This window comes from Haplochromis burtoni, unplaced genomic scaffold (genome assembly GCF_018398535.1).
Source record: "Haplochromis burtoni strain Fernald_Lab_line unplaced genomic scaffold, NCSU_Asbu1 Contig_51, whole genome shotgun sequence".
In the NCBI taxonomy this organism is placed as follows: domain Eukaryota; kingdom Metazoa; phylum Chordata; class Actinopteri; order Cichliformes; family Cichlidae; genus Haplochromis; species Haplochromis burtoni.
Genome location: NW_024582412.1, coordinates 1,719,411 through 1,743,241, shown reverse-complemented (window position 1 = coordinate 1,743,241; position 23,831 = coordinate 1,719,411). Strand labels below are relative to the sequence as shown.

General features: G+C 39.5%; 3 protein-coding genes across 5 annotated transcripts in view; 2 read left to right on the top strand and 1 right to left on the bottom strand.

The window, feature by feature from the left end:
• The first annotated feature begins 528 nt into the window (after positions 1-528).
• LOC102299648 (inverted formin-2) lies at positions 529-4,075 on the top strand. Of its 3 annotated transcripts, none has more exons than XM_005921684.3 (3): positions 529-693; positions 2,322-2,758; positions 2,914-4,075. In XM_005921684.3, exons 2-3 carry the CDS (start codon positions 2,439-2,441, stop codon positions 3,383-3,385), a joined length of 792 nt encoding a protein of 263 aa, XP_005921746.1. In that variant the 5' UTR covers positions 529-693; positions 2,322-2,438; the 3' UTR covers positions 3,386-4,075. The 3 variants fall into 3 exon arrangements, 2 of the variants coding, with proteins under 2 accessions (XP_005921746.1, XP_042076521.1); XR_006054381.1 differs by having other exon boundaries at positions 530-693; positions 2,322-2,815; XM_042220587.1 differs by lacking the exon at positions 529-693 and having other exon boundaries at positions 1,689-2,758.
• A 13,394-nt stretch (positions 4,076-17,469) lies between these two features.
• htr1ab (5-hydroxytryptamine (serotonin) receptor 1A b) lies at positions 17,470-19,171 on the bottom strand. Its single transcript, XM_005921686.3, has one exon. The coding sequence runs from the start codon at positions 18,971-18,973 to the stop codon at positions 17,723-17,725; it is 1,251 nt and encodes a 416-aa protein (XP_005921748.1). The 5' UTR covers positions 18,974-19,171; the 3' UTR covers positions 17,470-17,722.
• A 3,845-nt stretch (positions 19,172-23,016) lies between these two features.
• LOC102300575 overlaps positions 23,017-23,831 on the top strand; it is a 10,974-nt gene continuing 10,159 nt past the window's right edge. Inside the window, exon 1 of the mRNA XM_042220586.1 lies at positions 23,017-23,113. The gene's annotated coding sequence lies outside the window, so the exon portion shown is untranslated. The remainder of the gene's footprint in view (positions 23,114-23,831) is intronic.

The window sequence follows — 23,831 nt, the reverse complement described above, 5'->3', positions numbered from 1 at the left end:
TCAGATAGTGGGTAGCCTTTCATGGCGGCCTCCATCTCTTTGCATCTGTTGACCCACTGCGGCACAGTCGGGATAATTTGGGCTGCTTTGGCGGCTCTGAAACAGCACTTTCCCTTTGAAACAGCTTTTGTTAATTTTGTTCTTTCTTACCAGATAAACCTCAGATTTAGAGGTCAGGAAGCATATATGTGGTTCTTCTACTCTATTGGGCATTTTGTTATCTTATTTATCAAAGCAAAGAAGCCTTAAAAACCCTTTTTATAAAGCATTTCTTTGTTATATGAGGCTGTACAGCAAAATAGGAGGCTTACTTTTTTATCGTACATGGTTGGATGATGTGAGTGGTATTTATAGCATTGTAAGAATTAAATATTGCTTCTACACAGTAGAGCGTCTGTCATTGTCTATCAGAATTAAGCTCAGGTCCTTGAAAAAAGCATTTCCTTGACTAGTTTCCTGTAACCATGGTAATAGGAAGTCCTCTCCAATCACGTTTTTGTACTGTATGTCAGGGAAGTGAACAGCTTCCTGCTGTTTTCACTGGCTTCCTCTCCACTGGTGTGAACTCAGGATTCCGCATTAGGTCCTGGAAAGCTGTGCAGCTCTTAACCACAGCTCTTGTTGTGAGCAGTTTTTTTCTGTTTTCTGCATTTTCTAATGAATTTGCCCTCAACGCAGTCACATTTGAATGACGTAAGTTTAAACTTTCTTGTAAAAATTTAGACCAAACAGGAGTTTAGGCAGTGGCAGTTTCAAGATTTCATTTTTATTTCTTATGTTTTCAATACTTTTCAGGTGATTACTCGAGTGAACAAAACCAGTGAGATCAATTAATTTCTTTTATTATGTGATTTTGAAGCTTTATCTAAATTTATTTTCATATCACTGCTCAGTGGGACACGAGAGCTGCATGTATAAAATCAGCTGTCAGCTCTGACTTTAAAAATCTTTTAAAGATTTGCTAACTTTGCCCTAAAGTAAGGTTTTAAAAGTCATACTTAAAGCACCATCTTTGCTGTTGTGTGATTCTGCATTCGGGATTCTTCATTGACATGTCTCATCTCTTCTACACTCTCTGGCTATTTTGTTAGCTACGTCTTGCTAGTTCTAGCTGGGCTCCCTTTGGTCTTCACTACTACATTAGTTCACAGAGATTCAACAAGATGCTGGAAACATTCCCCAGAGATTTTTGTCCATATTGACATTATAGCATTAAACAGTTACTGCGGAAATGTTGGCTGCACATCCATGATGCAAATTTCCTGTTTTTCCACATTCCAAAGGTGCTCTCACCAGAATCAGATCTGTTGACTTTGGAGGTAACAGTGAATTGCTTGCCACATTCAATAAACGAGTTAAGATTATTTGAGACATGATGTATTATAATGGCAGAACTGTGGTCATAAAGGGGTGGACATGGTCAGCAACAATACTCAGGTAGGCTGTTGTGTATAAACAGCACTCACTTGGTTGTAACGAGTGGTTATTTCAGTTACTGTTGCCATCGAATCAGCTCCAAGCAGTCTGGCTATTCTCCTCTGACCTCTTCTACCATCAACAAGATATTTTCACACAGAGAAAATGCTGCTCACTGGATATTTTCTCTCTGTAAAGCCCAGAAATGATTGTGTGGGAAAATTCCAGTGGCTCAGCAGTTTCTGAAATACTCAGCCCAGCCTGTTTGGCACCAACAACCATGCCATGTTCAGTGTCACTTAAATCACCTTTCTTCCCCATTCTGATGCCCAGTTTGAACTTCAGTCGATCATCTTAACCATCTGTTTTCGACTAACTGTATTAGGTTGCTGCTGTGTGATTGGCTGATTGCTGCTGTTAAAGTGGTCAATGGGCATAATGTTTCCGATATAACATATTAAATATACTATATTAAACATGGTCTGTGTTAGTTTTAGACTGTTTTTTTAAACTCTTGAATCTTTAGGAAACAATAGAGATGGGATAAGTAAGACAAGCACAGAGATATGTTGGCAACTGCCTGGTAACCACTGGTTGTTTAGATACCCACCACTATAAAGTCTGTGTTTGGGTTACTGTGGTTATAGTCTGTTGGGTTCACAGTAAGTGAGTGGATGTCTTTTGTCCAACCTCTTATTTAGACATCTTCCTCTCACAAACCTAATGGATTCTTTCCAGTGATAAGGCAGTGTTATACATGTGGAAAAAAAAACTGTAGAGGGAATATTCTGCCATTGTCTGCAGTGAGAGTGAAAACATCTTAGAATGACAGTGAACTACATAAAAGATAACAAAAGCATATCAGACAGAACAGGCATACAGAGAAAGTTTATTTTATATTTCAGAGAAACTAAAAACCACTTCCTGGGGAGTCACGAACACACTTGCGAGAAAGAAATGGAGAACTGATTTACATCAAGCTGCACTCCATTACTCCTCCTCACTGGATCAAACTGGCAGCGATGCAGCTTGGTCATCCAGTCACCATCAGCACTTCTCTCCAAATCCCTCCCCAACCTCAGAGTCTGATATCCAGGAGCCGACACCCATTCCTGCTGGACTCCATCCAGCCCGTGTTGGTCAGGGCTATCATCAATCCAAAACGGGGGATGGAGGAACCTCTCCAGCCGCAGACTCCACAAAGCCCCAGTAACTGCAGCTCATCGGGACCTGGTGGGAAATCCTGCTGGAGTTTAGACCTGAGGGTGGCTATTCTTCTGCTTACTCTGGCAGGAGCAGTAATCCTCCTGCTGCTGTACAGACTGTTACAGCTGAGACACAGGTGTGTACATGTGTAATAACATGTAGCCAAAAGGTAAATTGATGTCAGGCTTGTTTGGTAAGTCATCTGTGTGCGTCTTGACCCAACTCAGTTTGGCCTCAGAAATGGGATCCGAGTTTTACCACTATATTTATTTGGTGTTATGTTTTCTTCAGGCTGAGGATGGCCAGAGCGAGGCATGCTTTGGAGTACACCAGCTTCTACCACAGTGGCACCTACACACTCAAACACCCCACACCTTGTCAGGAGCTGCCAGAGAAGAACAGGGCAGTACCTGAAGACACTGCACCACTCCAAACCATAACCTCAGTGACACCTGCTGTCATCACCCCAGTGCCACCTCCATCGCTGCCCTCACCGGCACCCCCTCCACTGCTACTCCCCCCACCTCCTGTCCTACCACGTCCACCTGTTCACCCTCCAGTTTCTCTCCCTCCAACACCCCCTGTCCTGTCACTCCCTCTTCCCGTGCCTGTCATCCACACCACCCCGCCCAGCCCTCACCTGTCATGGGGTGCCTGCTCAGATGCAGATGTTTATTCTCGGATTGGGACTTTCAGGCCATCCAGGCTTTCCAACCTCTCCAACCAGTCGACGGTCATCCTGTTTGAACACTCATCTGTTTGAACTCTCACAGAATGTGTGTGATCTCCTCAAGGAGTCTGTGACTGTGACAAGGATTACAAGATGTTTCCTGTACTCTATGTTTGTGTGTGTAATATACAGCAAAATATAAGAGGTTAACGTTTCAAAACTTTAAAACATGAAGTTTGCACTTTGTCAGCCACTGAAGGGCTTTATTGACAAAAAAAAAAAAAGAAAGAAAAAAGCAGATGCAATAAAATTGCAATTTAATTAAAAACACCTCTATTATAACCATGTTTTTTTTTTCTTAACTGGATTGTGACATCAGGAGGACAGATGAAACCCTCCACTTGTCCAAGAAGCAGGACTAAAAAACTACCAATAGCAGATGAACAGTATGTAAAACAGGGCTTATGAATACATTGACTTTTTGGTGGAGGATTTCAAGAGCGAGGTACAACAGTGAACATCTACAGTCATCTGTAAAACATGGCAGAAGGTTGCATTTCAGTCAGTGGTGTCAGGGAATGTGTTAAAGTTGATGTGAATGCAAAAAAAGCACAGCCAGATCCACCAATCAGAACCATTTGGAAGCATCTGATTGACAACAGCTTCATTTCTCAGCATGACAGGGATCCCATGAAAAGAAAAAATTAAGAATTTGAAAATTCATGGACTATAATGAGTGTAGGCAGCACGGTGGCACGGTGGTTAGCACTGTTGCCGCACAGCAAGAAGGTCCTGAGTTCAATTCCACCATCAGGCCGGGGTCTTTCTGTGTGGAGTTTGCATGTTCTCCCCGTGTTTGCGTGGGTTCTCTCCGGGTACTCCGGCTTCCTCCCACTGTCCAAAGACATGCAGCTTGTGGGGATAGGTTAATTGGAAAATCCAAATTGCCATTAGGTGTGAATGTGCGAGTCAATGTGAGTGCGAATGGTTGCCTGTCCCTGTGTGTTGGCCCTGCGACAGACTGGCGACCTGTCAAGGGTGTACCCCACCTCTCGCCCTATGACAGCTGGGATAGGCTCCAGCGCCCCCCGCGACCCTGAAAAGGAGAAGCGAAAGCGAATGGATGGATGGATATAATGATTGTATTTTAGAGTTTAAAATAGTTTGATCAAAGACCTTTCAATCCTGGTGGTTTAACCATTACAGAAACCATCCATCCATCCATCCATTCGCTTCCGCTTATCCTTTTCAGGGTCGCGGGGGGCACTGGAGCCTATCCCAGCTGTCATTACAGAAACATAAAAAATAAATAAATAAGTTACCTATGCTGTTAATTTAGGGCAGATATGGCATAACGCTTGCATTTTGTGGTGTCCTCATAAGTTTGTTAAGCACTGTATAACGAGTCCATCACCAGGTAGTTAGTAACACATTTTTGTGTTTTCGTTGTGTGACCACATTCAGGTGTGAATAAGAAATTCTGCATTACATACTTCATCGTGCAGATTGAGAAAATACACACCTTGTTATTTGTCTTAAAATATTGTAATATAAAAAATAATAATAATAACGACATTTTTAAATATTAAAAAAATAACCATGATCCCTAGTCCCTTTAGCTATCTAGTGATCACCTAATGATTAACTCACTATTACTTGCTGGCTCTTTCTGTGGCTCCTTAATAATGAGCATCATAACTTACAAAATGATCATTTTGTTTTCTTTAAAACTCGATGACAGTGTTTAGGAAAATGTTCACTACCATCATAAATCAAGAGACCTGTAGGTTCATTTTCTCATATTCTCCTGTACATTCTGATGTTTAATGGCCTCCTGAGTTAGACATATGGGATTAATGTCAATGCCATCCTTCCAGCCCTCTCACCTGGATGCTGTTAGTCTCCTAAAATGAGACTGTTATCTCTTAGTGGCCAATACTGCTGAATCCTTCCATGAAAAATGGGGATTCAAGTAAACAGTGCATGTATCATCAAATTTTAAGAGGAACTTTAACTAATGATAGAAGTCATGTACATGTATAACCATGTATAATTTCTGCTGCATGAAGTAGTTCTGAAGTTTGAAGGATTCTTAAAGTGGATATGCAACATTTCAAAATGAAAAACTTTGATTAATATTCAACACATCCAGAAAACAAACACATTCATATTCATCCTTGCCTGACATTTCCTCATTTTATTTAATTGCCTCTGCTGTATATTGTTACAAATGTCTTTCCTCCTCAGCTTACAACCACTTACGAGACATTGCAGAAGCGCATGCACATATTGAATTAACTGGCTTTTAGAATGGAGACCGTGACCCCACGAGCAGACTTGTATGCAGAAATGACTAAAGATACAAGGTACACAAGGTCACGGTTTTCACCCCAGCAGGCAGAGAGCAACAAACAACCATCAACTAAAACAGCTTCCCTTTACAAACTAATGTTGAATTATAAATGAGAGGTTGGTTGGAAAAAACATATTGAAATATTGAAGAAAAATTCACCTTGTTAATGTGGCCACTAAGATCACCATAGAAACAAGATGTTACATGTCCCTTGTGCCAATGGGGCTTTTTAATATGTGCTAAGTTCATCCACTGGGGAAGAGCACTAATGAAATAGTTAAGAGTTGAGCAATTGCATTGTTAAATATACGGTTTAATAATCATGTTTGAATTTTTTACTGTTAAAGGCTTATATTACTAAATGAAGCAAAAGCTTATGATACAGAAAGAGACGGGGGGGCATGAATGCAAAGAATGGTGTGAAACAGGGAGGGACGCTGCCATGAAAACCCAGCTCAGGAAATACCTCCCAACTGAGGAAACAATGAGCTCTGCTACTGCAACAATTCAGTAAAAATGGTTAAGATAAACAGGTTAGGAGCGCTACGTTTCTAATCGGGCAGTAGTTTATTTATTACAAACCACTTGAGTTTTGCATTGTGGAGGGCACCCTCAAGTAATTAAGTGCATGTTGTTATTCATGCAAAGTAAGAAAATATGTCAAAAGTTGTAAGTATTCCAGTTATCGGCATAAAAACTAGACTGAAAATGAGTGAAAAGAACATAATTGTTCTTTTCAAACTGGTCAGTCTGCCTGTAACTTAGCTGCACAAATCTAGTGATACCTCAAATCTCAGCGCAGGGAAATTTGATTAATGAGGCAAACTGACCTCTACAGGCAATATTTGATGCTGGTGTGTTTTGTTGCTTACAGTGAATTTCCTGTTTGGCCAGATAAAGCTTTCTGCTTACCAGCATTAGCTTAAGTAATAAAGTGGACAACTTGGCATTCATTGTAGCAGCTAGCTGTCTAACATTATCTCTAGAAAAATGCTGTCTCTAGCCACAACAATCTTCATTGTCTTTAGTTAGTGATCAATGGACTCCATAAGCTATCATAAACTAGTGCTGCTCAATGATGAAAATGCAAACAGAGGTGATTTTCTGAAAAAAAAAAAAAAAAAGGAAAAAAAAACTAGGGAACAAATAAAAAACAAGCAAGCAAACAAAAATAGCTAAGAGGCTGTTAGAGGAAACTGTATGTCAGTGTGATACAAGCCAATTTAAATGCTCCCATTTTCATATTAACATTCACATCAGAGTTATTAGTAGTGAAATACTGAAGTACTCCTATTCGTTAAGTTAATCACTGAATAGCATATTGCTTGTGCTAAGAATCACTGGATTAAAAGCATATAAACTATTAGGAGGAATAGATCAATTTTAATTACATGTACACCAATCAGCTCAGCAGTCACAACTGATCTCTAGAAGGTCGGCTGAATTGATTATCGCTACACTGGATTTAAGGGAACCTTATGAGATTAGGTAAGATCACAATCTTATTTCCTGCAAGAATTTCTTTCCCAAAAGGTAACACGGGTAGCACAAGTGCATGTTCTTCTGCAAGGTGGCATATTTTGTAGAAATATGTGACTATATAGCTAATGAATGTTGTCTCTTGGTGTTTTGGTTTTTTTTTTGACAAGAAATGTTTAGATAGAAAGAAAGATAGTTAATGAATATAATTCATACAGACTGTCATGGGCTTTTGACCCAACATTTTGAGTTTTGGAATGTTTTGAGTTTTCTGTGAGCTCATGAGCTCATGAGCTCTATATCTATATCTCTATATCTAGTTCTTTCAACATAACATAACATATTGTCTATGTATCCTGTTCATGGGGTCTGTAGGTTTGCGCTCCTTTTAAATAAAAAAAGAGAAAACTATTCAATATACTTCAGGTATTTATGATAATTATTATCTATAACAGTGAGTAAAAGTGTTCTAAATCTTGCTTGGCTGTGTCTGACTGGTAGGAACAGTGTTTGCAGTGCTAAATAAAATGAAATACAGTTTCTGTCCCTACTTAACGCATGTAACTGTGTATCAGATCGAGGATCATTACTTACTGTGTCATAGTCGCCATTTGCTGGAACGAGTGTGTCGACGATCACACAGTCCAGTGACTGGGTATCGATGACTTCACACATCATGCACTACAATTTTAATGCCTTGAGTTTAACAGATTGGACATCCCTATCTTGTTTTTGTAAACCAGATGGCACAAGAGAGGGTGTTTATAACTTACACTTTCATTCCAAAAGACTACAGATGGGTTTTTAGGTCAGTACAGCTAGTTTTGATTTCTGTGCCACAAAGTTTATTAAAAGTTATAAAAAAATCAAACATTAAAGACCTTATCCTTTCCTAAAAGCTGCATGCTGTGTTTTTGTTATCGCCTAAAAACAAACGTGGTGTTAAACAATGAGGAAATGCTGAAAGGTAAATCTCAGTTACCGCTGGAATCACACAGCCAAATTCCAGAGAAGATTGCTGTCAGCTGTCGGCAATAAAAACAGACTTCCACCTTCACAAAGTTTATATGTGTCCCAAAACATCCATACAGGCAGATTTAAGAGGCAGATGGAAAATGTCATGGATTGATCCATCCTTAATAACACAGGATGAGGATGCATGGAAATTGCTTTCCCAAGCGACATAGACAATATTGTGCTTTGAACATCGAGAGAAATTTTCCATTCCTCTGAAGGAAAACAAAAAGGCTGTGCTATGACTCTGACGTTTTCGTCTTCCTTTCATTGTTTACAAATGAACCAGAATGCATGGACAAAACTACAGTGGGAGAAATGACGACTGCTTTTTTAAAATTAGTGACTAAATGCAAAAATCTTTGTGGAATCTATTTTTCCTTTGAGTTCAGTTCATTTTTAATTTTTCCAACAGCATGTTCTTTTCTTTATAATTATGAATATTCATCATTTCAATTGATGTAGCAAAGAACTTCCGAAATCCTTAATAACTTAGTTATTTCCTATCTTATAATCACCTCATTTGGTTGATGATTAAGCTTTTCTTTAAATGAGATTTTACTTGCCTGGGTCCACACTATAGACTGTATATTAAAGATGGATGAATCCACTGTAAAGTTTGCCCTAATTTTTGGGTTTTAGTCACCAGTTTTTTGAAACTCGATCAGATCAGCCAATGCCAGCAAACTTTATCAGCAAACTGAATTTAAAGCTTTCAATACAATGTCAAAAATAGCTGCTAACTAAGAAAATAATAATGTAAAAACATAGTAGCAATAGTAGGACAGCAAATCAGGGAAAAGTTGACTTAAAAGGATGAGAACAGGAGCTCAAACTGTAGGCCATGTCCCTCCTTTGGGAGTTGGCTGTTGGACTGCCAGTGCTGCTTATTGTCACTGATTTGGTTCATAAATAAAGAGAGGAGGACTCTGTGTCTTCAGGATCTTGTAACTGCTTTTTGCAAACGATGCAGTCCTATTGGCTTTATCAAGTGGGGACCTCCTGCTTTAATTTTGAAACTTTGCAACCGAGTGCAAGGCAACTAGTATAAGGAGGAAGAGCTCCAAGTCTGAGGCTGTGGTTCTCAGTCAGAATAAAGGTGGCGTATCTGCTCCAGTTTGGGAATGAGTTGCTGCCCCAATTGTATGAGCTAAAGTAGCTTGGGGACTTGATAACAGATGAGGGAAGGATGGAGCAGTAGAGTAACAACAGACTGGAGCAGGATGCTGAACTGATGTGTCATGGTGAGGAGAGAGCTTGGCGTGAAAGAAAAAAGAGAAATTTATCAGTTGATCTACATCCCCACCCTCATCTATGGCAAGGAGCTGTGGGTAGTGATCAGATGAATGAGATTGCCGATACAGCAGTGGAATTAGCTTCCTCCGTAGGTGTATGGGCTCTCCCATGGCGATAAGGTGATTAACTCAGTCATTCAAGAGGAGCTCAGAGTAGATCAGCTACCACTTCACATCAAAAATAACCAGTTTTGGGTGGCTCTAACTATGCTTCCTGGATAAGACGTTTCAGGCATATTCAGATGAGCCCCACACTAAAAAAAAGAACGTGTTGGATTTATTTAATTCAATAGTTGCACACAGATGTTTTGCTTTGACAGCAACTTGAACAGCTGAGATAAGTTAACACTTAATTTTAAAACATTAGGTAATTTCTGTTTAATACACCCAAGACAGAAATCCAAGAGATGGCCAGTCTCCTTTTTTCAGTGCACCTCAAAATTCCTCAAAGTCCCCCCAGAAGAGCTGAAGCAGGTGGCTGGGTAGAGTTAGGTTAGAGTTAGGAATGACGGATAGATGGATGGATATTCCGATTGCCAAGGATTTGGATTAGGGTTATGGTTAGGGCTCGAGATGTCACACAACTTAGATCTCAGAGGGTTAAAAAATGTGGAAACATGTAAATAGCACAGTCTGGACCCATTACAGGGAACTCAAGATCAAGAGGTTGAGAAAAAAAGGTCATCACATACAACTCTGCACATTCTTACTCCTTTTCCTTTATAAACATGATAGTTACTCTTAACATCTTGTGCTCAATCTGCTGGAGATGAGATTGAACACCTGCTGAAGGTATCAAACAGAAGACAACAAAGAAAGAGCTTCTGTTTGATGTCAAACTTAAAATGACGCCTGTGAAACCAAACAAAGTCACAGCGCTGACACCTGCTGCAGGTTCAGGAGGGTCAGACTGAGGCCGAACAGGCTCTAAGATTTATGAAAGGATTGGAGAGAGAGAGGAGCGAGCAGTGTCTGATTCAACAAAATGCAAAATAATACAGTGGTTTGGGCCTAATAATAGTTACAGACCATAATTTCTCTTAAATCACTACTTGTTACACATTTTGTTTTCTATGCTGAATACTGGAAAATTTCATCTTCAACAGCCTGCTAAGATTTGATAAATCAGGTTAAGATATTAGATATGATCCTGAGGATTTATCCTTTGCTTCAGTCAGTTCAGTTCAAATGCAGGATCGGAGCACTTAAATTCATTAAAACTTTGCTCCGGCCTCCAGTTGGCAAAGTTAATTTAATAAAGATGTACTCATAATGAGTCTTGACTTCATTACTTTTAGAGGAGCCCTGAGCTGTACACCGAACCATCACGACTTCACAGCAGAGGCTTCATTTGTTTACTTGCGCCTCCAGAAGAGACACTCGTGCATGACCAGGAATGTGTGTTTCACATGAACCCATCAACAGAAGCTTGATCACCAATGAAAGAACAGCTACACGTTCAGAACTCTGTAACTACACAGTGTGCTGCGATAAAAGAAGCAGGAGAGTATTATTTCTTACAATAACACTCCAAAAAAAACCCTAAGGATTCTTCATACTCAAATAAACATGATATAGTAAATTTAGGCAAAATGCAAAAAAATGTAAGGTTAATTTATTTAAATAATTAAGGAAAATGTGCAATAAATGTGTATCAACTGAATGTACCAAAGTAAATTTAATTTGACCATATTTAATTAAATGTAAGATTTTACATTGTACACACACACACTATTATTATTATTATTATTATTATTATTATTATTATTATATACAAATATACAAAGCTTAAAGATAGAAAACATGAAATTACTGCATCATCCACTTCCTCCATATGATGTATGAAGGTGTATGTGCTTCCCCCACAGAGACAGGATGATGAAGCAGTTGAGAACTTCACCTTGATGAGAGGAAAGCATCTTTAATTCAGTTTAAAGAGAGCCCTTGGATGAGGAGTGAAGACATGTTAAATATGCCTTCCCTACCCAAGATGACAGCTTTATTTATTATTAGACCTTGGTTAGCTAATGTTTCAGACCTCAGCCTGATTGAAATGCTGGGGCGGGGCCCGAAGAGAGCGATGTATATACGAATCCCCGCAAACTTCGATGAAATAAAGCACTTTTGTAAAGAAGACTGAAACTCTACACAAGTAGAGGGAAGACTTATAAACTCATACAGAACAATTGCTTCACATTTTACTGTGTGTAAATGCCTTTGACCTGCCAGGGTGGTAGATTACAATTGGTTGGGTAAAATCTTGTGCATTTGCATGTTTGTTGTGCATTTGTCCCTTTTTGAATAAGATCAATATTAAATTTATGATTAAAGGAAGCAACATGGACTGAATTAATTTGGATGTTTTCCAAAGAAAATGTCATCCCATCAAAAAGTGCAAAAGCTGCTACACAACACATCTCATTAAATATAGTTTATGTACTTGCTCTTTATGAGTGAAACTCATAACAGAAAATTGAAGATTTGCAACAATGCTTTAAAAGTGTCAGTTCCTAGAAACAACCCTGAAAAAGATGAAGATTTATTTCCTATATATTTCTTAAATAATATCTTGTATATATCTTATATATATCTTTAATAATCTACTGTGAGCCCTGTTCTGAGTTTAATGCCTCGTTTTCTGAGCTGAACTCGTTAACAACAGTTTCAAGAAAGGAAAATTTAATAGACGACGAGGCTTTATTTCGCCTTTGCTTCCCGTGAGGTTGCGGAAACCCATAACGTAATTCCTTTGACAGCAGAACGCCACAGGCAGCCCAGCAGGGGAAACACGACGGAACAGTTCAAGAGTGTATGGATGGAATTTAATCCACACTCTTCACCTCCTCCAGTATGCAGGCTGATTTACAGCCAAGTGCACTTGGCTGCAGTCTCCGGAGGAAGTGCAGTAAACCAAGCTGGAGAACACTAGCATCCAAACAGTGTTTCAGTGGCTTTGCTTCTGTCCTGGACATTTTTAAGTGACCACTCAGGGAAAAGTTTAATGCTTTGCTCAGCAGGTTTTGTGAAACTGTTGCTGCTGGTGTTTTGAGAAATTACCTCTAAGAGATGATGACAAATGTGACTAATATGTTCGTTCAGAGGGGGAAACCTTGAGCAATCAGCCATCGGGGGAAAAAAACACCTATTTTTGTTGTTTAAAAGTTATTAGGACACACAAATTGGATGCCTCAGTGTGAAGAGAAAAGATCATTAAGCATTATGAAAGACTAAAAATACTTCTGTATTTTTGATTTCCCCATTGCTGTATATTTATCAATTAAGTAGGTACTTTATAGAACTTTGGATTTGTTTCTAAGGGAACTGCCTAAAGGAGTGATTCCTACTTCCCGTTATGCATCTCAATAGCATTTTTCTCTTCATTACTACCTACTAAAAACCCACATCAATCAAACTCTGTGAGTCTGTCCTAGTTTTAAAACATTTCTGCAACACTTCCAGGCTATATCTTTAGATTTATGTAGTTTTATGTTAAAATATTTCAAAGTAAGACTGTTAAAATCACAAGTTTTAAAACTTTTCCAACTTCACTATACCAGCAAACATCATATCGCGTCACCTGTCAATCTGCTGGGCACACCTAGGAGTCTTTAAACTCCACCCTTTTGACCTGCTAGGCCTTTTACCACCGTACTCCATATATAATGTAAAAGGCTATTCTGTCACTTGAATGTGCGTTTGTGTTACATTACACCATGTATTCCTATCTTTAAAGAAATGTTAATACTAAGATGGTGGATGCATTAGTGACATAAGTTGATGTTATCCTAAATTAGTGAATCCTGTCAGTAGCATGATTGTAATGTAATATGAACAGTATTTTAAAAAAAACACACAAAAATATGTAACTCCTTTTTGGTTTTTTGGTTGTTTTTTTTTCCTTTTTGTGCAATTTCTCCCATTTCTCTGTATTTTACTGGTATGCAAAGTCCTCTGTTTTAGCTAAAGTGTAATCTATCAGAATCCATGGGGATTCTGAAGGCTCTGTTGTGGCAAGCTAAAATAAATAGTTATAATCATTAATTTAAGAAATATATATGATGACAAATATATTTTGGGTATTCATATAAAAAAATAGAAAAGCCAATCTTTGTGTCAGTTTAGATATTCTTCATTGGACACAGATGGAATTATAATATGATCTCCCCAGATATTTAAACTGTGGCACAGAGAAAAAGCCACAAAAGCACATTAATTTTTTGGCTCATGTGTGAGAGAGCATCATTTCTTGTAATTAGTTTTTCAGGCCAGAAAAGAAATTTGACATGTAAACTTGTGAAGAGTTATAAACTATTCTGCATCATCCAAACTCATCATGAGAATTGTTTTGAAAACGTCCTTTGAAGAACTGAGCCAGAAAAAATGTAAATCTCAACAGTACTGTGCAAATGTTTTAGACAGGTGAGGAAAAATGCTGTAAACAAAGAAAAGTTTTAATCATTTATTTTCATCAATCAACAAAATGCAGCGAATGAACAAAAGAGAAATCGAAATCAAATCAATATTTGGTGTGGCCACCCTTTGCCTTCAAAACAGCATCAATTCTTCTAGGTACACTTGCACACAGTTTTTGAAGGAACTCGGCTGGTAGGTTGTTCCAAACATCTTGGAGAACTAACCACAGATCTTCTGTGGATGTAGGCATCCTCACATCCTTCTGTCTCCTCGTGTAATCCCAGACACACTCGATGATGTTGAGATCAGGGCTCTGCGGGCTCCATGCCATCACAACTTCTTGTTCTTCTTTATGCTGAAGATAGTTCCAAATGACTTTAGCTGTATGTTTGGGGTCGTTGTTCTGCTCCAGAATACATTTGGGCCCAATAAACAATCATTTATGTTTCTCAAAGCATTCTTTGTTTACAGCATTTTTTCTTAGCTGCCTAAAACTTTTGCATTGTATTGTATATCTGAGATGTTTTGTTAAAACAAATACAATGACTGGCCACTCTGTTAGGTACACCTGTTTAGCTGCTCCTTAACCTAGATGTAATCAGCTGAGCATGGCTGAAACTAATTGCATTTAGGCATGTAGACATGGTCAAGATGACTTACTAGGGTTGAATCAGAGTAACAGAATTGTGGTGAAAATGTTACTTTGAATGTAGAGTTGTTGTGGGCTGGTCTGAGTGTTTCAGAAACTGCTGATCTGCTGGGATTTTCCTTCACATTTACCTGTAGGGTTTTTAGAGAATGGTCCAAAAAACAGAAAATATCTAATGAGCAGCCATTCTCTGGGTAAAAAGCTTTTTTGGTGACAGGGGAGAACGGCCAGACTGCTTCAAGCAAATAAGAAGGCAAGAGTAACTCAAACAACCACTCATTACAACCAGGGTATGCAGAAGATCGTCTCTGATTGTACAACACATCAAACCGTGAAGCACATGGGCTACAGAGGCAGAAGACCACACCAGGCACCACTCCGATCAGCTAAAATAATGAACAATAGATGATCTGAAAAAAAAAAAAAACATTGTCTGGACTAAGTCTGGATTTCTGCTGTGGCGTTCACGTTGTTGAGTCACAATTTGGTGTAAAAAACACAAAAGTGTGGGTCCCTTGCATTGTGTAGCACCAGTTTAGGCTGGTGTTACACTGTTTAAATGCCACAGCTTGGTGTTGTTTCTGACCATCTCGATGTCTTCATGACCACACTGTACCCATCTCCTGGAGTCTACTTCCTGCAGGATAACACACCATGTCACAGAGGTCAAATCATCTCAAACTGGTTTCTTGAACATGACAATGAGTTCAGTGAAGCAGTTTGAAATGGCCTCCACAGCCAAAACATCTCAATCAAACAGAGCAACAGGAGATTCAGGATGTGCAGCCACATAAAATCTATCATGTCAATATGAATCAAACTCACTGAAGAATGTTTCCAGCACCTCATTGAACTGCAACGAAGAATTGTCTGTGGGTGTATATGTGGCTCTGTTATTGTCTGAGGTTTATAGAGAAAAAACAGTTAAGTTCAAATAAAAGTTAAATAGGATTTAAAGCATCTTCAATTTCTATTCTTGAGCTCTTACCTCTTTTCATTTTCTATTAAACTGAACTTCTTCTTTAGTGTCATTTTTTTTTAATTTTCAGAGTTTGTTCATTCTGAGTAATTGCTTTCATTATATTGAAATAAGCCACTTTTCATGTTTTAGCTGCCGTAATTATGATTTCCCAACTTCTAGAAATGATAATTTCTTTTTTATTTGTTTTGGGGTTTTTTGTTCAGATATGAGGAAGATTTCTGGAACTCTTATTGCTAGAAGACCACCACTTTTCAGCACCAGCCAATAAATAAATAAAATAAAATAATACACCTGCTTATTGTGTGAGGCAGCAGGCAGCTGTGGGTCCCTCATACACACCTCCGTGTTCCTGTGTCGCAGCAGGCCTTTGATCAGGTAATTGCCCCTCGGCCCCGGAGTTTGCATCCCCCATATGTCTCTATGGCGACCACCTCTTCAGCATCCATCTGCAAGCCGCCTTCACACCCCTTTTAAGATGAACTTATATGTTACGAAGCCACAAGTGAAGTAGCACCGTTTCCACTTAAGCTGCAACCTATTTGTGAAATCTCACATATGATGAATGGTGTGTGTTTATTTTTTGTCCCCTCTTTCCATGGGTTTGTCCATATATCCGGCACATGCAAAAAGCTCCCACAGACACACACCTCAGTGGAATGGTGAAATACATTTTTTCAGACTGTAATAAGGAAGCTTTTGTTTCACTCTGAACACTGATGTAACACCCATACATGCATGACACGACATGATCAGAATGCAGGTGGCGCTCATAAGGAACCATCTCAGGACTCAGGAGTCTGTGTGAAGATGCTGTGCGGAGGGTGACATGCTTCAAATGCAAGGGATTAGATCCTGTAAGGAAGTGAGGTGCTTTTTTGACAGATTTAAATACACAGCTGCCCTTTTAAATTTAAGATCACTTTCCTCTTTAATGCCTGCAAGATCACATTTCAGTTTAATTCATTCCTGCTCTTGTAGAAAGAAATTCTCTAATTAGAGACACTCTTTCATCCATTTAAATATTCTCATTATATTTAGCATTAATTTATGGCCACATTTCCCAGAAATTCAGTTTCATCTAAATAATTTCCTCTGGGATTGATGTTAATACAGTATTCTGATTCTGATTTAAGATTTTTTTTTTTTTTTAATTTAATAAACACCAAAATGGCATGACTCTGTAATGAGTCGGCCTCCAACAGGTCAGCAGTGGATGGAGAGGTAATTTAGTCATATTCAGACAGACGGATTTAAAAAAAAAATCCACATGTGGAAGCTGCACAGTCACATCCTTAACTGTTGACGCTTCTGCTGGGAAAAGTGTCTCGTTATGCACCTTGCTTGAGGGCCCTGCAGTAGATATTTAATGCCATCATTTGCATGCGCATGCATGGTAGTTTATAGAAGCTGGGTGACGGGTTATCACCAGAGACAATGACAATCCTTCAGAAGTTGAAGGTTATGTTATTGTGACTAAATCCCTTTCTGTTTTGCTAATTGCCACATTATTGTATCCATTATTACTGCATCCATTATTAACGTATGTAATTACTTATGGTGTAGCAGAGCGACATCATAGATACATGTCATTGTCTATAATTTAATGTCCAAAAAATTGTCGTCTTAGTTTTTTTTTTTAATTTATTTTACTGGTTTTTATTTTATTCAATTAACAGACCCCACAAAATGCTTCATATTCTTCTTCTTTCTTATTTTTTATACAGTAACATATTACAACAACCATCGCCTCAATGTTGTAATGTAAACCATCGGATTAAAATAACCCTAAAATTTCGACTGGCACCTGAGGAAAGCATCAAATTTCTAAAAGAAACACTATATTATTGATTTTGCCTAGTTAAAATGTTATTTTTTAATTTTAAATATTCACAGCTTAGCTACTGGAAACGTGGATTCACAGTTTCAATTCAATAAATTCTTCCTGGCGCAGAATTTAAAAGTGTTAAAATAATGACTTCAGGGGGAAAAGTATTAAAAAGTTGTTGTTTTTTATTGGACATCAAAGAACAGGATGAGCAACACGGAGCTTGAATCAAACGATCACAGCTTTATCTATGCATAGGCTATAGACATCTCTGGAGATATTTAACGATGGTGATGAGCGGCAATAATCATTGTGAGCCCTCAGTTCTTGTTTGAGAACAATCTGTTCGCAGGCTGTTGGTCTCTTTTTCACCTGGATGTCTCCAGATCAGCCCTCAGTGATCCTGTGAGTCTTGAACCATCACGGTCTGCAAAAGTGACACTTGATGATTTTCTTGAAAGCGCTCTGAAAATCTTTGTTGAAGTACGCGTAAATGATGGGGTTCAGTAAAGAGTTGGAGTAGCCCAGCCAGTTAATGACATCCTCTAGCCAGCGGGGCATGTAGCACGACTCCTGGCAGAAAGGCATGACCAGGGCGACGATGAAGAAAGGCAGCCAGCAGAGGATGAAGGTGCCCATGATGATGCCCAAAGTCTTCACCGTTTTGCGCTCCCGTGCCAGCGCGATCTTCCTCTTCGCCTCCGTCGCTTTCTCGTGCCTGCTCTCGAAGAGCGGCACGGAGCTCGGGGTGTTGGGCAGCGGCAGGTTGCCTTTGGAGTTGCTGTGAACTTCGATGATCTCCAGAGACTCGCCGTCTTCGGCGTGTCTCACCGCGCCGTTGACACTCGGCAGCGGCCGGGGCTCCACGCTTCTTTTCCAGCTCTTGCCCTGTGCATCTCCTTGGATCTTTTTATGGAAGAGCGCGGGAGAGAGCGCCAGGCAGGAGTCGGACACTTTCTTTTTCTCCGTTTTACGCACCGTCCTCCTGATGCGGAACCGGGCAGCTTTGAATATCCGCCCGTATAAAACCAGCATCAGAGTTAGCGGGATGTAAAAAGCCCCGAAAGTGGAGTATATTGTGTACCAGGGGTCTTGCCTTATCTTACACTGCTTGGGGTTCGCCCTGTCCTCTGCCATGCTGCTGGGCTGGGAGCGCATGATCAGCATAGGCGGCACGGAGATGGAGAACCCCACTAGCCAAGTGACGCTGATGAGGACCGCGGCTCTCCTCGGGGTCCTCTTCTTCATATAGTCTATGGGCTCGGTTATGGCCCAGTATCTGTCCAGAGCGATGGCGCACAGGTGCAGGATGGACGACGTGCAGCATAGCACATCCAGAGAGATGAAGATGTCGCACGGAATCTGCCCGAGAGTCCACCGATTCAAAACCTGGTAGAGCGCCGCCATGGGCAGCACCAGCACCGACACCATCAGGTCCGTGACGGCAAGAGAGCCGATCAGATAGTTGGCGACATTCTGGAGAGAGCGCTCCAGCGCGATTGCTGCAACCACGCACGCGTTCCCAAATATTGCGCACAGGATGAGCGCGCCGAGCAGGAAGGATGTGACCACTTGGTAGCTGAGTTTCACCTCCTCGTCTTCTGGTTTTGGGGCTTTGTTTGAAGAGTTGTCGAGTTGAAGCCAGGCAGTCGTGTTGTTTGTGCCCTCCATCGTTGGGCCACTTCGATGCGACTGGAGAGGTTCTACTCTGCAGAGCGCATGGCACGGGAACACCGTGAAGAGCGCATAGCGGTCAGCTGGTCTGCCGAGAAGTGCACAGAGGCTGTAAACTGCGAGTGTTGGCTGCTGACGGAGAATGATGCTGCGGTTTTATACCGGTGATGGAAAATGCGTCATTTCTGTGCAGAGGCATGGTTATGTCTGTTTAGTCCACAGCTCAGGCAGTGAAGATGTAGGAGCTGTGAAAAAAACACAGTAGTTTCCTTCTACTCCGTGGTCTCCAGACTGCAAGTGGATTAAGATTTATTTATTTATTTATTTATTTATTTATTTATTTATTTATTTATTTATTTATGTAAACTTTATTGAAAAAAGTGAATTTGCTCATTTTTGAATGGCCTAAAATTAAAATCATTTTTTAATTTAAAACTATTTCAGTTATTGTTTCAACTCAATATGAGTTGATATGAAATATGTTTTTCTTCCCGTGTATTTCATTTGTGGCAGTCGTCTGCTTTCAGCACCACGATCAGCGCAGTGCAGTCAATCTGAGATGTCACACTGCCACCCGGCGTTAATTCACTGTCACAACACATAAACAATTATTACATTTTGTTATCTTAAGCTTCAAACGCCTTCAAAGTAAAATAAAATAAAATAATTAAAAAGTTTGGCCATTGTGCCAGATTGTTGTATTATTATGACACTGTATTATTTTCATTCAGTTGTTCAATGTGAAAAACTAAAAAACGTCAAGAACAATATAAAAAGTACTGCTTTGCTGCACCTCCGAGTAAACGAGCTTTAATGAGAGCCTAAAATCTTTGAGTAATTCCATATTGTTTCCTCTATTTGATTTGGAAAAAAATATGCCATCAATTTAAATAAATATTTAAAAGTCATGAAAGTTTAGCTGGATCTGTGACAGACATAAACATTGGACAACCAAACAACTTTAACAGGGGGGCATTTTCCCTACATCACTTTTCTGTTCCATCCATCCATCCATCCATTCGCTTCCGCTTATCCTTTTCAGGGTCGCGGGGGGCGCTGGAGCCTATCCCAGCTGTCATAGGGCGAAAGGCGGGGTACACCCTGGACAGGTCGCCAGTCTGTCGCAGGGCTAACACACAGGGACAGACAACCATTCACACTCACATTCACTCGCACATTCACACCTAGTGGCAATTTGGATTAATCAATTAACCTATCCCCACAAGCTGCATGTCTTTGGACGGTGGGAGGAAGCCGGAGTACCCGGAGAGAACCCACGCAAACACGGGGAGAACATGCAAACTCCACACAGAAAGACCCCGGCCTGATGGTGGAATTGAACTCAGGACCTTCTTGCTGTGCGGCAACAGTGCTAACCACCGTTCCACCGTGCTGCCTTTTCTGTTCCATTAAAGGCAAAATTAACTTTTATCTTAAGTATCTTTTATGTGTGCTGTTGCACTTACACACTTTGTCCACAAATCAGAGGTTATAAACTCAGATGCACAACCGCAAAATTACATGCAAAACTGGAGTGCAGGATGAGTTCCTGTATAATTAATAAACTCATACATTGTGTCATCTGTGTCACAGGTTACACAATGTCAAGTATAAACAAGGATAAACATCCTGCTTTAAATCATAAATGGCCTGCATTAGTATACAACCATTTGCACTCACTGGCCATTTTATTAGGAATACACATGGCAGGAACTTGATGCTTTTACCCATGCAGACATGGTCAAGGTGACCACCTGAAGGTCAAACTGAGCATCAGAATGGGCAATAAATGCAATTTAAGTAACTGTGAAATGTGGAAAGGGTGTTTCTTGATCTGGTTGGTTTTGAGTATTGTAGGTTTATGATTCTTTTGGGGTTTGAATATTGATTTATCGTAAAGCTTTCTATCATTTTTTCTTTTGAGTTTGTTATTATTGCTTCTTGCTTTTTAATTTCTTTTTTATGCTTCTAGTTCTTTGTTTGTCGCTTGATGATGTTAGGTCTCTTTCGTGCCCATTCTGTCCAAGCCTCATCTTTGTGTTTTGTCCTTATTTTTTTCTCAGGTGAAGTCAGCTTTTTCTTCATGTTTACCTTTCTGTCCTTGTGTCAGGTTTTGTGGTTTGAGTCCATGTCTCAGTGTTAGCTTCTGTTTAATTTTGATAATCTCTTGTGTTTTGTATTAAGTTCTTCTTCCCTTGTCTATTCTTCTGTGATTAGCATCAGCTGTGCTCCGACCTGTTTCCTCTTCCTTCATTACCTGGTGTGTAGTGTGTGAATCTGTCCTTTCTTATGTTCTCCCTCTATGTTGTATCCCTCTGTTCCCTGTATTTTTAAGTTTTCCATGTGTTTTGCACCAGCCTTGCTCCATGTATGCTTTGTTCTTAAGCTGAGTTTAAGTTACTCTCCCAAGTTAGTCTCCCAAGTCCTGTGTTTCGGTCTTTACCTGTCACATAGCATTTCATTACAGTTAGCGCCAGATGAGTATTTCAGAAACTGGTGATCTACTGGAATTTTCCTGCAGAACCATGTCTAGGGTTTATAGGGTATGGTTCAAAAGAGAAAATGCTTTGTTGATGCCAGAAATCGGAGAAGAATGGCCAGACTGCTTCAAGCTGATAAGACAGTAACTCATGTAACCACTGTATGCAGAAGAGAATTTCTGAATCCAATCAAAGCTTGAAGCGGATGGTCTACATCAGCAGAACACCAGCCAGCTAAGGACAGGAAAGTGAGGTTTCAAAACTGGAAAATGCAAGACTGGAAAAACATCACCTGCTCTGTTAAGTCTTCTGCTGAGACATTCACAGGGTAGGTCAGAATTTTGCATCAACAACATGAAAGCATGGATCCATGCTGCCTTCTATTAAAGCTCTGGGCTGGTGGTGACTTATTTTCTTAGCATACTTTGAGCACTTCTAAAGGACAAAGAGGGTAGCATATTGTGGAAAGGAGAGAAATTTTCTCAATGTGCACAAGTGGATTAATGAAGTCACCACACACGAGAACACCTGGAGTCACAGACAAGAGCAGAAATTCACCGCACTGCAGTTTTTTTAAGTCAAAAAAGGAAACTAGTATTTTTCAAAATCTGACTTTTATAGTTTGTATCCTCAGTCACACTCTTTCCCTCCATTGCTGCTGCAGGACCAAGCATGATCTTTGTGTGCGCTGCAGCGTGAGCGTTTAAGTCTGTCATTACAAAACTAAGAATCTCTATGTTTTACTCATAGATGTAAAAACATATCAGTAGATTTCATCTGAGGGGACACAATGACCTTACTGGACTCCCAAGGCCAACCCATAAAAGTAACATAACACTGTGTTTAGCTGTTAAACAAAATCAGTTTTATTTTGTGATTTACAAATGAAATTGTTAAAGAATAAATTAACATCCCGCAAGTCTGGTGACTGCTTATTCCTCAGGCTCAGAGTTAAATATAGTTTGGTATTTTTGAATTATTTGTTGTTGTTATTTTAATTGATCTATTTAAAATTTAGTTCAGTTCCATTTTAGTTTTTGTTTGACAATGTTGGGTTTTTAGTTTAGTATTTGTTAGTTTCTGTCTTTCCAATTATTGCTGTGTGCAATGACGTGTCATAGTTAAGATTAGTACAGGTATTATTAGAATAACACAATTTTTGAACGTGTGTCATAGTATTATAAACATCCAGAGTCTCAGTAAACTTGTCTTTCAGTGACTCATCAGGCAACTTGTAATGTTTTTTAACCAAACTAAAAATTACTTAAAGATCTGTCCTCTATATTTTCATTTTATTTTAGTTTACAAGTTCTCTTTTTTTTTATTCAAGTCCAGATTTTATTTGTGTTTAACGAAAATTGTACTGATCTGTACAATGTAGCTTGCCGTCACCAGTGTGTGTGTGTGTGAATGGGTGAATGATTGAATGTAGTGTAAAGCGCTTTGGGGTCCTCAGGGACTAAGTAAAGCGCTATACAAATTCAACTCCATTTACCATGAAGTTGAAGCGACAGCAGCGGCCTTTACGGTCCTTTTTGGCCCATTAGACGTCCCGTTGAGCACTTTTCATGACGTCACCGAGCTATTTAAACTCAAGAGAAATATTTTGTTTTCTTAGCGTAGCCGTGTTTACCTAGCAACTACGTCTGTCTTAAAGGTAAGCTTATTTTATTTTTATAGTTGTCGAAATGTTCTTCGTTGTATTTGGACCGTAGCCGTTGTCGTTTAATAGGGCTCAGTAGCTAACTAGCGACTCATTTTATTGTTTTGCTTGAATTGTGTTTTTATTATTTCATCGAAACCGTTAACTTTAAACTATGCACGTTAAGCGAAAACCCGTAATTTTGCCCTCGTAGTTTAAACATCGATAGTGAGAAGTTTGGTTGTCCCAGGCTGATGTGTGTGTTGTGCACGCCAGCGTGCCTGTAGAGTGTCCTTTATTATTTTAGTGACTATTTAGATTCTTTGGAGCCGCAAAACACCTGTGAGCGTTAAAAAAAAAAATAACGTTAAATAAGAAATACTTACTACTACTAAAGTTTGCAAATTGCTGTGGTACAGCAGCCAAAACGTGAAAAGGCCACATGGCTCAATATAGCAAACATTATAACAGAACTACATAAAATAAAAAATACAATAAAGCTAATTTATACAAGAGCTTAAAAAAAAAACCCTCTAAAGACACATTAAGGAGTTAAATCTAGAATAACTAGCACGTATAGTGCTATGAGGCGGTAACGATACTTTCTGTACAGGGAGTGCAGAATTATTAGGCAAATGAGTATTTTGTCCACATCATCCTCTTCATGCATGTTGTCTTACTCCAAGCTGGAAAGGCTCGAAAGCCTACTACCAATTAAGCATATTAGGTGATG